The sequence below is a fragment of the Cyprinus carpio genome, chromosome A7 (genome assembly GCF_018340385.1).
Source record: "Cyprinus carpio isolate SPL01 chromosome A7, ASM1834038v1, whole genome shotgun sequence".
Taxonomy (NCBI): Eukaryota; Metazoa; Chordata; class Actinopteri; order Cypriniformes; family Cyprinidae; genus Cyprinus; species Cyprinus carpio.
In genome coordinates this window covers 22,460,564-22,475,857 of record NC_056578.1, presented here as the reverse complement: position 1 = coordinate 22,475,857, position 15,294 = coordinate 22,460,564, and the positions used below count along the sequence as shown (strand labels likewise).

General features: G+C 36.8%; 1 protein-coding gene across 1 annotated transcript in view; it reads right to left on the bottom strand.

Moving 5' to 3' along the window:
• LOC109051913 (centrosomal protein of 89 kDa-like) overlaps window positions 1–15,294 on the bottom strand; it is a 65,548-nt gene that overhangs the window by 29,884 nt on the left and 20,370 nt on the right. The window contains 6 exon segments of the mRNA XM_042760373.1: window positions 8,806–8,895; window positions 10,041–10,182; window positions 11,633–11,800; window positions 12,409–12,589; window positions 13,563–13,678; window positions 14,815–14,918. Of these exon segments, the coding sequence (XP_042616307.1) occupies window positions 8,806–8,895; window positions 10,041–10,182; window positions 11,633–11,800; window positions 12,409–12,589; window positions 13,563–13,678; window positions 14,815–14,918 (801 nt within the window).

Below are 15,294 nucleotides of genomic sequence, written 5' to 3'. Positions count from 1 at the left end.
GACGCTGCATTGTGGGAAGAAATTACACATGCTCAAAGTCTACTGTGACCATGGCTTAAGCGTGTAATCTAAAAACAGCCCTCATTATCACTAAATTCCATTTAGGACTTTTTTTATACACACAATCAAATATTCAACATCTTTTTTTTTCTGCCGTATCAGGCAAATGTGCCGCATGAATTTTAATAACCTGTGAATAATTTACACACAATATTCTTTCCTCTTGTAGGTACTTTTATATCCCCCCTTTTCACAGACTTGTTAGCATATCTTTTGCACACACTTCCTGATCTCTCTCATTAATTCAACCATCTATCCTTATGAACCTTTCATGTCTTTGCTTCAAAAAATTTTTTATTTTGGAATCTGCTAGATAGGACTCATAGGACTTGTAGATTGCCCCACTCAACACACACACATTCAAGAAGCACCTGAGATCTTAGTCACACTGCTCTTCTATTAGTCAAATCTGAATCAGTGTAATAGAGTGAGGGTTGTCAGTGAAAAAGTGTGTGTGTTGCAGCTGTAAAAAGAGGTGTGCTAAGCCCTACTAAGCAGCTTAATTTACACAAGGTGGATGTGTCTACAGATCTATGTCCATAAAACTGTCCAACTGCACGTCACCATGGGCCTCTGTGAATTGAAAAGATCTCCCTCTGACAATACAGACAGACAACAAACTTGACAATGCTCCTCTAGACACGTCAGGTTCAATTTAAGTTCAAGCTTTTTTTCCACATCACAAGCTCTGCAAATTGCTATATTTTTGAGACAAATCAACTGATGCAGTTCCTTGCTGTTCTCAGAAAGGAACTAAGCACTTCACAAGTGTTTCACATAATTGCATGTGTATATATTTTGAAGCTGTGAAACAGAAACATATGGTTTATTGAGCTTGTCACTTTGGCCTCGTGGCCCGATTCTGATTTGTTGCCTATATCCGTTTTTTTTGGCTGTCCGTTTACACGTTTTTTCAATTGTGACCCATATCCGATTCATGTGTTTACACTTGCCATACCACCTGAAACATCACGCATGCATTGTTGTCATTTACCGCCTCCACATGTGCTTCCTCATGAGAATAATGCGACTTGTGCTGACAAAACAAGTCACAATGAGCAATAAAAAAAAAAAAGACATTCTCCATTAAAAGACCTTCAAAATTATTTTTGATTTGTTGGAATCGGACAAAAAAACGACTGAGTCACACCCATTTTAAGTCGATATGTGAAGTCCACCGTCTTTTCTTATTAATAATTACTATATTTATAATCACTTTTATCTTTGCTCTTATAAATAAGAACATATGCAAAAAAAAAAAAAAGTAGAACAAATAGCCTAGAAAGAAACAAATAATGCATTACCTTTATCATTTTATATCTAAACTAAAGCATTCATGTACGAAAAACAAATAATCAAATGTAAAAATAACTTAAGTGTGTTCATTACAAATAAATTGATTATTCAAACTAAAAAAGCAGTTTAATGAAGTGCAGCGAGTGATTCCCTCTTTTCTTTTATTGTTAGATTAACATTATGATAATGATAGATAGACGTCCTACTGTAATGCATGGATCTAATAAAATTTTACACATCAGATGCTTTCCCCCAGCAGTTCCCTAAGCGTTCACTTAAAACAGAGCAGATGATGTTTGCGTGAATTCTGAAATACTGTAATTCTGTATATGTGTGTAGGCTATTTATCGGGATCGTGCGCCATCAGATGCACCGTTATATGCACGCACTTCAGATGACAGTCAGCACAAGCTGAGAAAAGGTAGCTACTGTAACCTTAATCCTCTCAGAAAATGTACAAATAAAGATCATTTTAGTTTTAATTACTACTTGGAGCATTTTTCCCTTTTTTGCCTGTAGCTCAAAATAGCCCGTGTGAATTTACACTCATTTTGCCTGCACAGGTCACATATGACGTCATTAAACCGCGGAGAAAGTACCAAATTGTCACAGTTTTAATGATGTTCAGAATGAATGCCTCAGAAAAGCCGATCTTCCTGTTTACATGACAGTCACATTGGGACATATCTGATTTATATCCGTTTTATATATATATATATATATATATATATATATATATATATATATATATATATATATATATATTAATGACGCCTGAAACCGATCTCGAAATATCTGAATGCATGCGCTTTTTTCCTGTTTACACTGTCATAGAACAGACCCGATCTGTGTCACATATGAGCAAAAAATCAGAATTGGGTCACATTTAACTACCAGTGTAAACGAGGCCTTTGACACAGATACCCTAGAAATGGCCCTGCTGACCACAACAAAACTATTTAGACCCATGAAAACAAATTACAATATGTGGAAGATATGCTTAAAAATTCAACAACAAAAAATGCTTTATTGTTATGTTTATATATATACATATACACACAGTAGTGAGTAGTGAACACACAGGCCCTGAACACAAACCCGGAGCAGTGAGCAGCCATATTGCTGCGGCGCTGTCTTGCTCAAGGGTCTCACCTCAGTCGTGGTATTGAGGGTGGAAGAGAGAGCTAGTCATTCACTCCCCCCACTGTCAATTCCTGTTGGACCTTTGGGTTACAAGTCCTACTCTCTAACCATTAGGCCACAACTGCCCCCTGAACAACTGAACAAGATTATAAAGGGTGGACTGTCCTTTAGGTTTGAATGGTGTTATCACTAGAAGATATCACTTGAAAAGGTGCAGTCAGAATAAGTAAAATATAGATGACTCTTATAGCCATTCATATGCTGAAACACACTACCACACAAACACTTTTCTACTAGGTAGCCTATGTATGAAGCTCTTCTATTTTCTTAAAAGATCACGCACACCATCTCATGCAATCTATCACATCACTTCAGCCTGAGAAAGCACAGGAGAGAGCAAGAGACTCAAAAATAACCCCAAAGAAAACAATGCCTGCAACTGCAATGGCCCTCTTTTAGCCTCTCTCTCTTTTTCTTTTTTCCCTTATTCCTCCCTCTCCATGATCATGTATAAGATTTCAATTTCATATATTGTAAAGGTTTAAATTGCTGTCTGATTTCACTAGGGCCATATTTTATTCTTTTTAAAGTGACAAGAAAAGAAGTGATTACTTCCATTTTTTCTCAGGCATGGACACACATCTGTGGAATGATTTGAAGACTGCAGTCCACAGTTCTGTAAATATTGGGCAAATATTGCAAAGTCTAGAGTTGCAAAGTTAGTAGAGATATATCCCAAGAGACTAAAGGTTGTAATTAAAACAAAAGGTGGTTAAAAAAAATTACTGACACAAGGGGGTTTTCCTTTTTCCAACTCAATGATTCTGGTTTTTAATTTTTTTTCCTGACATGTTGGTGTTATACCTTTCACTTGGATGTTATAAGTTGCACTGAGTAAATACAGTTTGATAAAACAAAAACTGTGTCCATCTTCATTTCAAGCTGCAAAGCAACAAAATGTGATTATTTTAAAGGGGGGTAATTCTTTTCTATACCCGATGTACATATAAAATATAGTAAGTAGCAAAACAGACTGTAGCTTTGCACAAATACTGTCAGAGATCTCAGGAGCCATGAAGACTCAAGTCAGCCAATCTCCTGCGTTCCTGCTGTTACTATAGAGACAGCTTGCATCAGGATGGAATGAAGGAAGCATGTGAACTTTTCTGTGTGCACAGAACAGAGCTCACATGCTGGAAAAAGAAAGCCATTCTCCTGCTGAAATAGGTCAATGGAACACAAGTTGCAATGATCTGTATCGTAAAAAGCGCTATACAAATAAACATGAATTGAATTGAATTGAATTGAAAGTAATTCAGCTAATTCCAGATGGAATATGTATCCAATAAATACATATATTTGCCACCATAAATAAAAGTGGTTTTCATTAAATTGTAATAAAAGTATGAATTAGGGCTGCACGATGTGTTGTTTAAGCATTGATATCGCAATGTACGAATCCACAACAGTCACATCGCAGGATGTGCGATGTAGGCTGTCGTAGCTGATCCCTTATTCATTAACCGTACGGGCCAGCTGCTCCCCGGCCCTTGACGAATGTGATTCGCGGATTAATTGCACAGCTTAACCATCATAAAGTGAAAGTTTATCATTTGCATGTGTTTTTAAGTCCTGTCAGTTTAACAGGGTGCATATAAGAACGAGCAGAGAGAGAGAGAGCCCCGGCCGCGCGCCCGCGCTCACCTTCACCTTCACCGTCTTCAAACAACACGAGCGCTGTCTTGCTCTCTCTCCCTCGTGCATATTAATCAAAATCAATTGACACGATGGTGTCGAACAAAACAAAAAAAAAACTATCCAGTGATGAAATGTTTTCTGTGTTGTCAAATCTTGTGCGATATCCTAAACTGCCGAGATAATTACACAACGCGTGCCGTACACTAATAATTCCTTTGAACCGATTCAATTTAATGAATGGTTTAAACAACTGACCTGTCCAACACTGAACTCACGAGACGTCTGAATTGGTGTATAAAAAAAAATCTGTAACACTTTACAATAATGTTCTATTTATTAAACTATTTAACTACATTATTTAACATTAATACTATTACTAAACTGCACTTCTACAACATTGTTTATTTCAACATTTAGGCTATAGCCTTCATTGTTGAAATCAAAAGTTGTACAGTATTTGTTAACATAGTTAATGCACTGTGAAGTAACATTACCAAACAATGAACAGCTGTGTTTTTATAAACTAAGATAAACAAAGATTAATAAATATAGTAACAAAAGTATTGCTCGTGGTAAGTTCATGTTAGTTAATATGTTAACAATTCAAACTATATCCTAAAGTTACAAACAAATAATTTACTCTAATTTAAATCATACTTTGATGTTTAAATCATTTAAAATGAGAATGTAAGTGTGCTCACCCCATTTTTGTTTGTAAGAAAAAATTTTATTAGATTTCATATCGCAATATATATCGCAGAAAAAAAAAATATCGCAATGTCATTTTTTCCCAATATCGTGCAGCCCTAGTATGAATATTAACAAAAATATTTCATAACAAACATACAAAGATTTTGTAAAATTCAATGTATTTTAAAAGTAACCATTATTTAAAATTAAAAATAAATAAATAAATAAATAAAGGTTACTTAAAATAATTACTTCAGGTCTTCATAGTGGTTCAACTGACAGACATTTATGAACCACTGACATCAACTGTACTCCATCACATGTTTAAATCCATCTGAATTTAACCGATTTCCCCCAAACAATGGTGCAGAAAATGAGGAAAAATCTACAGTACCCATAAATCACCTACAGTTCATCTATTATTCAGCTATCTGTGCAGAAGAATGTAGGAAACTCTAGAAGGACATAAGTGCTAAATCATAGCTATGCAGGTTTTATGCAACAGCAAATAGATGTATATAAATGTATGTATACCCGTTTAGCAAGAAAAGGGGTTATATACATATTTCTCAGCTGGCTAACATTACCTGTGCCCACACAGAGCTGCAAATGGACCACATAATAATATATGGATGACCATATCTACCTAATGCTTTTGTAAGTGTATGTACTGTATGTAAGTGTCTAGAGCAGAAACAGAATAACAGCAGCTTGTAATTAAAAGAAATACTCAAAGTTTTGATTTAATCTACAGTGTCCGTGTGAAAGCAGCTGCTGTTGCAGTTATGCTGCTGCTTTGCTTATACTGCTTTTGTTTTTTCTTCAAGTTTTGTGTTCTACGTTCTTGATCTCACTTTCTTTTACCATCTTGAGGTAGTGATTAGTGATTTCATGCATGTATTTTGTCTGCATGAGTCTAGCATCTGTTCTTTCTAATTAGCCACCAGGAGATGGATGAAGAGAGAGAGAGACAAACAGAGAGAGTGGAGGAGAGATAGAGAGAGAAAGAGAGGGGGTGGAGGTTGGAGGAAAGTAGGGAGAAAACACAACAGGGGAAAAAGAAGAAAAGGTGAGAAAAAAAGAGATGGAAAATGTGACCAGAAATAAAGAAGAAAAAAAGAAAGAAAGCAGGAAGTGCGACATCATAGGGGTCCCAAAAACATACACTGAATTATTCTAGGGATAATTGACCCAAAAATTAAAACTCTATCATAAAAATAGTCAATGACTCATGCATAAGTCTTCTGAAGCCATAAGGGAAACCGATTAAGATTTATCTTGTTATTCACTGACAATCTTACCCTGCAGTGTCTGCTGTTAACTGCTGTGAGCAGATCATGGAGTTGAACTCAAGAACCGCAGGAGCACGTGACCCCTGACTAAGAGTTTAAAAACTCAGTTTACTTTCTTCACAAAACACAATTTTGATGTAAAAGCAGATGGTAATTAAGAGAAAATGGACGAGAAGTAAAAAAACTGGTGTATATAAGTATGTGCAAAATCTTTAGCAGAAGAGACAGCTGAAAAAGAGTGGAAAATGAATGAGAAAAAGCAGAAGGAATGGAAAAGAGGATGAAAATAAGAGAGGGAAAAACAGAGCACTTCAGGACAGACATAAGGACTGTCAATCTGTTTGTCTGTGATGAGACCAGCAGTGGTACAGAAAATAATTTAATCCACGCAATATCACAGCTCAGTGGTCTGCACAGTGACTTTAAAACTAATAAAACATTTTACAAACAATCATGGCACCAACAGCATTCGTTTGCAGAAGTCAGATAAAAATACTTGCATTCATTTGCTGGTTTAGAATGCAGAGGTCTCACACACACACTGTTTCTTTCTCAACTGTTACAGTGTTACACTGCGGGTCTACATTGTGAATGAGCAGTGCACCATGACACAACAACACTATAGCAATCCCATTGTAATCAACAACACAATGTAGCATGCTTATTGTAAAGAGCTTTGTTCTTTACAATGGGAACGCAATGGGAACCGCATAACTTGCTGCCAGTGAAAAATGCTTTAAAGAATATTCATACGCAGTCTCATAAATCAACAGCATACCAAAACAGCTTTAATGTGGCACTAAATTCTTCCCTCCATAACATGGAGAAGTTCACAAAGCTACACAGATTTATGCCTGTTATTCACAAAGTTATAAGGACTTCCTCTTGACCATTGTTTGATTATTTATTACACATTTTGTCCAGTCTCCTTATTCTGCCTGCTACCAATATAGCTCATTTTTTACAGTGTTTCATTTTGCTAAATCTGAAAAAAGCAAGGCCTCTAGGCTTCCATATAGGTCATAGGTCATAGGCACTATCTGAATGTCTATGGCATCCTTAGCTTAAAAGATTACTTTTTGGACTCTTTTGTCCATCGCAGTAAAAATAAACAGGTAATGGATCTTACTCAAGGGAAATATCACAAGTATAGACTGACACTTTCATTCAGTGCCATCCAATCACACAGAGGTCCATCCACATGGATACAGGCAGTATCTGAACAGAAGCGCAGTTAAAGGAGAGAGAGAAACATTCACTCTGAAACTGAAATAACCCTCCATTTGAAATGTTAATTATAGATCTGCTGAGTGCGGGGGGCTTGTGTGTCTGGATTGACCTCTTATTGGATATGTCAGACAGCCAAGGTCGTTTAATTAGGCTGTGTGTACAGTATGTGTGCGTGTCAGCATTCTCTGATTGTGTGCGTCTTAGATTCTCTCTGTCTCCTTGTTGAATCTTTCATAAGCGTGTTAAGGAAAGCAATCAATGCTAAAAACTAACTCCTGCCCCTCAGCATGCTCTTCCTACAAACATACCTCAAGGTTGGTGTGTGAGTGGGTAACACTTTACTTTAAGGTGACGTACTTACAGTACACATTACATGTACTATAGTAATAACAGAAAATTATGCCTAATTACAAGCAGGTAAACCTAAACCAACCCTAACCTTAAACCTTTATGTATAGTCATAATTACATAGTACTTTTAGTGTAATTACACTGTTACAGTAGTCTCGTGTAGTCAGACATGTCGCCACAATAACAGACCGGTGTGTAAAACTCTCGGACGTATTTGAAAGATTCTATGCCGCAAACTTCATAGTCATCACAGTTGTAAACACTACGGCTTTCTTCTTTTGTGAGAAGGTTTGGCGTCACGGTATCTTTGTTTCCAGACAGAACGTTAAAGAAAGCGACACACACGTCTCTCAGAAATCCTGTAGAATTCAACCAACCTGATGACATCTTCAACACTTCTGAAGTGTTTCCACTTTTGTGTCCCATATGCATCAGACATTTAGCCAACGGTGGGCGTGACGTCTGAGGCCGAGACTACTGTTACAGTGTCACCTTGAAATTAAGTGCATCTTGTGAGTGACCTAGATCTGTGCTTTTGTGTTGGTGAATCCTCTCATTCAGTGGTTTTCAACCATTTTGACTCCAAAGGGCCCCACTGTCCACAACAATATTCAAATGCCCCATGACTGTTGTTGGTGAACTACTGGATAAGGATTTTTAAAAAGATTTTTACTTAAAATTTCCAACCGATAAAATATTTTAGAGCTTGATAGAACTGGGTAAATGTATATTGGGTAATGTATGTAAAGTTTAAGAAGTTATCACATTTTTTAAATTAGGCTACCTAATACAAGAGTGTAAAAAGTAAGTTGTTGTCTTGATATTTAATTGTATTGCCTTACCTTAATACTTATTTTGTCTTATTTTATATAACTTTAAGTCATCTTGAGGTCTCCTTGGAGGTTTCCAGAGAACCCCTTAATGGGCCCTGGCCTTATGGTGGAGAACCATTCCTTTCTTCATTTTTCTAGAATCTAGAATCTGAAGCTCAACAAACAAAGCCTTTCAACTCACTGCCCTGGCAGTCTGTGAATTGCAGGCCTCACCTTTACTTTTTCTTGAAGTTTTCCCAGGCTGACAGTGCTTTCTATGATGCGTGTGAGGATGCCCTGCTTGTCTTTCTCTAGAGATGAAGCCTGGGGATGAAGAAAGGGAACAGGAAGGGTTACACAGCTATAGGAAAAAGAGGGACATTGAGGATAGTCATCATTGAAGAGAAGTTGTAGGGACAAGAGCAAGGAGAGGGAGAGAGAGAGAGTTGCAAGTTTCTTTGATAAAAGTGGGAAAACAGCAAAGCTAGAGCAGCAGAGTAAATCTTTGAAAGTTTGACTAGATTTAGGGGTACTAACATTCTGTTGAGTACAAACATTTCCCCGAGCGGCAGTGAGGCTCACTGCTTGGAAAAAGAGGAGTATGAAACTTTCATAATCCCCAAGCTTAAGGCTCTGTCTCAAACACAAAAACTGCTATGTGAAATGATCCGATGCAGGGTTTGAATGTAAACTCTTAAGGCAGATGAATTCAGGGAATACGGTGTGTCCTCAGCTAAATCATGCTTTGTAAGTTAAAATAAAGTATGAGGAATTGGGAATTTGTGAGGTGGGATAGTGTAAACCTTTCATAAAATAGTAATTGGGGCCCAACTGATCTGCTGCCTGTGACTTCATCCTGTCATGTGTACACTTAATAAAAGCTTTTTTATTGGTAGAGATGCAATGTTAAGGTTGCCTCCATATGGGTAACTAGAAAATAAATTTTTGCAATATTCTTAATATCTTTTCAATACTTTCAATAAAAACAAATTGATCAGGTGTAGGAACAGTTCTCAGGGGAGATCATTTCCAAATTCCATCTGGTAAAGACAAATACTCTGAAACAAGCAATATTGACTTCTCCATTGTTGTTCAGTTCAGCCGTAGTGCAAGCAGGGTGTGACGGTTGATCGGTATTAGTCCCGCCCCTCCTCCACTGTAATTGGTCAGCTGGCTAAAAAGTGACAGTGATGAACATTCTGAGTTTTACCCAAAGTTGAACATACTTCAACTCTCTGCGCCAAGAAAAAAAATGCTCCTGGGGTTTTAAAAAACGCGGTGCTCCTATTGAAAACAATTTAAAAAAATACGCTAGCTTCGGGAGAAAAACGCTTTGGTGAACACGCGACCTAACTATCTTATGTTAAGTTGTCTAGTGAAGAAGAGCACAGAGCAGAACTAACAAGACATATGGAGAAATAAACAGATGGCAGCTCGCACAGCATGTGTGTCAATTTCTGTAAAAGTACCATGTGCATGAGTTGGTCTCTTTCATGGGTGGTTCTTTCTGCAAGTGTGACAATGTTGGCAAGGTACTGATGAGCGATGAGCTCTTTCTCTAAAGAGTCTTCAACCTGTTGTTTCAGGGCACTTATACGCCTCTGAGCTTTCCTAAGGAGGGAAAGACAATGAGAGGATAAGATACAAATGGTAATCTGGAATGGAAATTAAAATTTACACAAGTCAGTATTTATGTGAGTTTAGAATAGAAAACATACAGTGGGGTCTGAAACCACACTGAAAAACTGGCAATGAAAATCTAAGTTTCAGAATTTTGAAAAATGTAAAACATAGGATATGAAGAGAGATATGCAAGATTCTGCATCCGCTGCACATAAATTTGAGAGACTGACCATCTGAACGCCTTTGCACAAACGTTCGGATTTTCTTGCTTCCTTAAATATATTCAGCTCATTCAGGGAAACATCAGGGATTATCAGGATTTGCACAAACTTGTGGAGTTTAGCTTGAGTGCTACTGTCATTAAAACTATAGCTCAGGGGTGGCGAACTCCGGTCCTGGAGGACCGCAACCCTGCAGCGTTCAGCTCCAACCTTAATTAAAACTCACCTGCCTGTAGCTTTCTAGTAACCCTTCAGACCTTGATTAGCTTGTTCAGGTGTGTTTGATTAGGGTTGAAGCAAAACTCTAAAAGCTCTCCAGGACCGACGTTCGCCACCCCTGCTATAGCTGGTCAACCAAATACTAACACATTCTGTAATTCATGTTAAATATCTATTCCATGTTTACATAACACGTTCCGCTAATAAAACCATTTGCAAAGATGTAAAAATGTAAAATATACCATTCAAAAGTTTGGGGTCAGTACATTTTTTAAAGAAATTGATACCTTTTAATTTTAGCAAGGATGCAAAAATACATCAAAATGTAATTATTTAATTTAATTATTATAAATACATCAAAATGTATAGTAAATGCATTTATAATGTTACCAAAGACTTCTATTTTAAATTCAAATAAATGCTGATTTTTTAATTTCTATTTCTATAAAAAAATCCCGAAAAAAAAAGGATGTCGACAAAAATGATAAGCTCCACAGCAGTTTTCAACATTGATAATAAAAATGTTTCTTGAGTAGCAAATCAGCATGTTAGAATGGTTTCTGAAGGATCATGTGACACTGAAGACTATAATAATTGCAGCTGAAAATTCAGCTTTACCATCACAGGAATAAATTACATTTGAAAATATATTAAAACAGAAATTTTTCTCTTGATCAAATAAATGCAGCTTTAAATAAGCTCACATCCTTTCAACTTCTCCTCCCCTATAAGGTCTCTCATTAATGTCTGCCATTTAAATTTATTCCTAATTCTAGCCCTATAAGCCACTTACTCAGTTGTCTAAATCTTCCAGCAGGCAGTTGCACACAGGGCTTTAAAAACATTGCAAAAATGACACACTTCCATACACACTTCACCCATACATACATACCAGGGAGAGAGGGAGAGAGACAGAAACAAAAGAAAGAACTCTGCACATTAAAAGCCTCTTCTGAATGTTTGCATGTGTGTGTTCGAATGTGCTCGAATGTGTGCACCTATTAGCTTGCTGTGAAAGCTGGAGCTCTGTTTCCATGTGCTTGATGTCTGTGTTAAGGTTGGTTTTGTCCAGCAGCAGAGTCTTTCTCTCTGCTTCCAGCGTACTCACACGAGCCAACAGCTCTTCAACCTCACTATTCTTCAACCTCTCATGATCCTGCAACTGTCTGAAATGCAAACACATATGCGACTGAGTGAAAAGCTTATAGAAAAAACACTTAAGGTTAAAGCATTCACCTTTACAAATGGAGTAAACAGCATTGCTAGTCCAAGGTTCTTTCAGTAATCGTTGTTTATGTTTGATATAGTATCTTGGAATAAACTGACATCTACAAAAGTGGTCAGTTATAGATGCATTTTGTGTGTCTAAAGTAACATAAACTGTCTGTATGTTTGAGTGTGTGGGTGTGAATGAGTTAGTGTCCTTGTGTGTGATGAGTACATCTGTGCTTTTTTCACTCATTCTATATTTGTTACCTCACTCACACAGACAGTGTGTAGGGTAAAAGTGTGTAGGCGTTCTTTCGCAATTCACACTCCTTCTCATACTTCAGCAGCTCGTCAATAGCAATGAATCTCACCTTGATACTTTTCTGTCTGTCCTTTATTCTGTCTTTATATAAAACTTCTGCCTTCCAGACTAATCAATAAAGAAGTAAAAAAAAAAAAATGTTTCTTTACTTTTTTAAAAAAAAAACTCAATCAAAAAAAAAAGAAAACCTCCTCTTAAAACTCAAAATTTCTATTCTATTAGCATGAAGTGCATGTTTGGTACCTTTTGAGTTTGTCAGTCACAGCGTTATGTTCAGCCAAGCTCAGAGAGTGTTCTAGAGCCAAGCGTACTCTCTGAAACTCTGTCTTCAGTGCATGGTGCTCTTTACGCTCCACCTCTAGCTCTTTCTCCAGAGCCTGTTTCTCTGACTCCAACAACATCAGCTGTTTAGAGACTTTACACACTACACACAAATAAAGAAGTGTTTTAAATGTGTATCCACATGAATAATAAGCATGCAGTATATGCAGAATGAAGACAGTAAGGAACATGTTGAACAGACACAGATATAGAAGATATAGTACATGTAGAAAGTCAGGATCGTAAGATTAACCATCTCTAAGAAAGATGAGATCTCATAAACATCTCAAGCAATTCTTATCATTACTGTTGTTCCAGAATTTGAATATTAGTAAGTTGTATTATATATATATATATATATATATATTAATAATTGAAATACTTTTAAGTCATCCTGTAGCCCCATTAAAAGTTTTCTGAGGGCCCTAGTTGAGAAAACCTACTAAACCCTTAACAATAACACACATTTTCAGCTGATGAGTGATGAAAACATTAATAAGCAAACAATATCAATCTGACTTGAAATGCTCACTGAGTTATGTTGACACCAAATGTCATCTGTTGCTGTCAACATTAATATAGATATTATAGTTCTTGATGTAAACAGACCTTTAGTTCCTCCCCAAATTCAATCCATTGTTTGACACATTGTTGCTTTTCTAAACTGGCTGAAAAGCTCAAACAAACAGCATTGTTTTGAAGCATTTACATGTTTCAGGGGGAATCAATCTACGAAAAGCTTACGAGACTATTATGTAAGGGTAGGAGCTTTCATGTTTAAGCTGATACTTAAAATTAAGAAACACATTATGTCTCTTGAGCTACAAAAAAAGCAAACTTCAACAATAAAACACTATCATGAAATAAATATAATAGAAGCGCCTGTATCTGAAATCCACAGCATTAATCTTGAGCTGTTTTTGTTGTGGCTTGGTTAGCAACTACTATCAGCTGAGACTACATCTGCTGTCAGACTATACTCAAAGCCAGACTAGAAGTTTTGTATGGCTCTTAGGAGGCAAGAAAAAAAATCCAAGAGCATTAAGAGGTATGAGGTGTGATTGTGTGTACCATACCCTCCTGTGTATGTTTGCTGTGGGCTTCTTTAGATTTGGCATGCTGTAATTCCAACTGCTCTATCAATACTTGATTCTCCTCCAGCACCAAGCGAGCCTGCTCCTGCAGGTGCCTCCTACACACATCACACACACAAACGGACAGACACACACACCTGTGTGAGTGTTTGAATGAACCGTGAGGCTGGCAAGCGTGATGAGAGTTCTTTCACTGATGATGAAAAAGATGAGCTGACTGTAACAGCTGGCAATTAATGCAAAGACAGAAGCTAGAACCTCTCTAGGTCATACACATTAATTCCAGTTCCACAAACTACCTTCCCGAGTTCTAAATTTTGGGTTAAAACCCACACCCACACTCACACACTCAATGACAGGTTTAAATTCAGAAATTCAGAGAAAAGGAAAAAGTATTTCTGAGGGAGTGGTGTAGTGCTGTAGTGAAAGTTTTTTTTGTTTTCATATTGACATTCTCATGAAACTATGCAGAAAAGTTCCTGCTCCTCGCATTCACATTTACAGACACACAATTAGAATTTTTATCAAGCTGCAATTTTACTGTACGTCTGACACACTGATGCAAACACTGCTCCCATGGCAACACAGAATGCAAGCTTACAGTCTAATTTAAGCAGACTAAATGAATACCGTAATCTGGAATAAGTCACTAAAGAGAAGTCTGTCATTTCACCAGAAGACGGACTTATGATTTTGATTAAACATTACAAGGTCAAAAAAAGAACAGAAAAAGAAACATATGCATGAATTGTTTACAATAGGGTCAATAACATATATATAGAAAACTAATAAGGTGAATTTTCATTTTATGTCAGATTATTTCATGACTTTAAGAGAGAAAACCTAATTAACTATAAATACAACTGAATACAATTAAACAATTCAGGTATTTTATATTTTTTCTTTGTTTTCAACAGTGAAAATTACATATATTCTCAGTCTGTTTGTGTTGAAACATCCTCAATCTTATGACTGTCAGTCATAATCAAACAGGCTATTCATCCTGTGTTAAGAGCACAGCTAGCAGATTGAGGCATGCTTCAAGGACAAGATGACGTGTTTTTGTTATCGCCCTCAGGACTATCACAATCCCCCTGGACATTTTTCCCTTTCACTTTTTCCCCTCTAATTTCTGTGAAACAAAATTCTCAGAGGGAATTTCAGTCCACTGTTCATTCCAGGCACACAAAAATGCATACACTTTTACATTACACAGAAACACACTCATACTCACCATTCTTTGTTGCTGACAGAGCTGCTTTTGTTGACCTGAGTATGAAGTTTCTCATTTTCTTGAATTACCTCCTCTGCACGAGCTCTCAGACTCTGAAGTTCTTCCTGTCAGAAGAAACACAGGCTGTGTTTATTTTGCCATGGAAAAAACTCAACTAAAATACTTCAAGTAAGGATATTGGTATGCATGAACGTCACTGTAAATGTATTCATCTCAGCCAGAGATCATCTGAAACTTCAGCATACAGTAGGTGCACAAAGTGAAAAAGTCACCTCAGCTCTCACCAAACCAATGTTTAGTTCTCAATGTTTAAGCTTTCAAAATAACACCTTGACACAGGAATGAATCTCTTTAATCTTATCTTTTCCAGAAGAATCTGGGACTTGCGTTTTTTGCGTGAATTTGTCTTTGACATACTTATCACAAATATCACTGATGGATGTGATTTTTCAACCCTTGACCACAGAGAGAGGGTGGTAA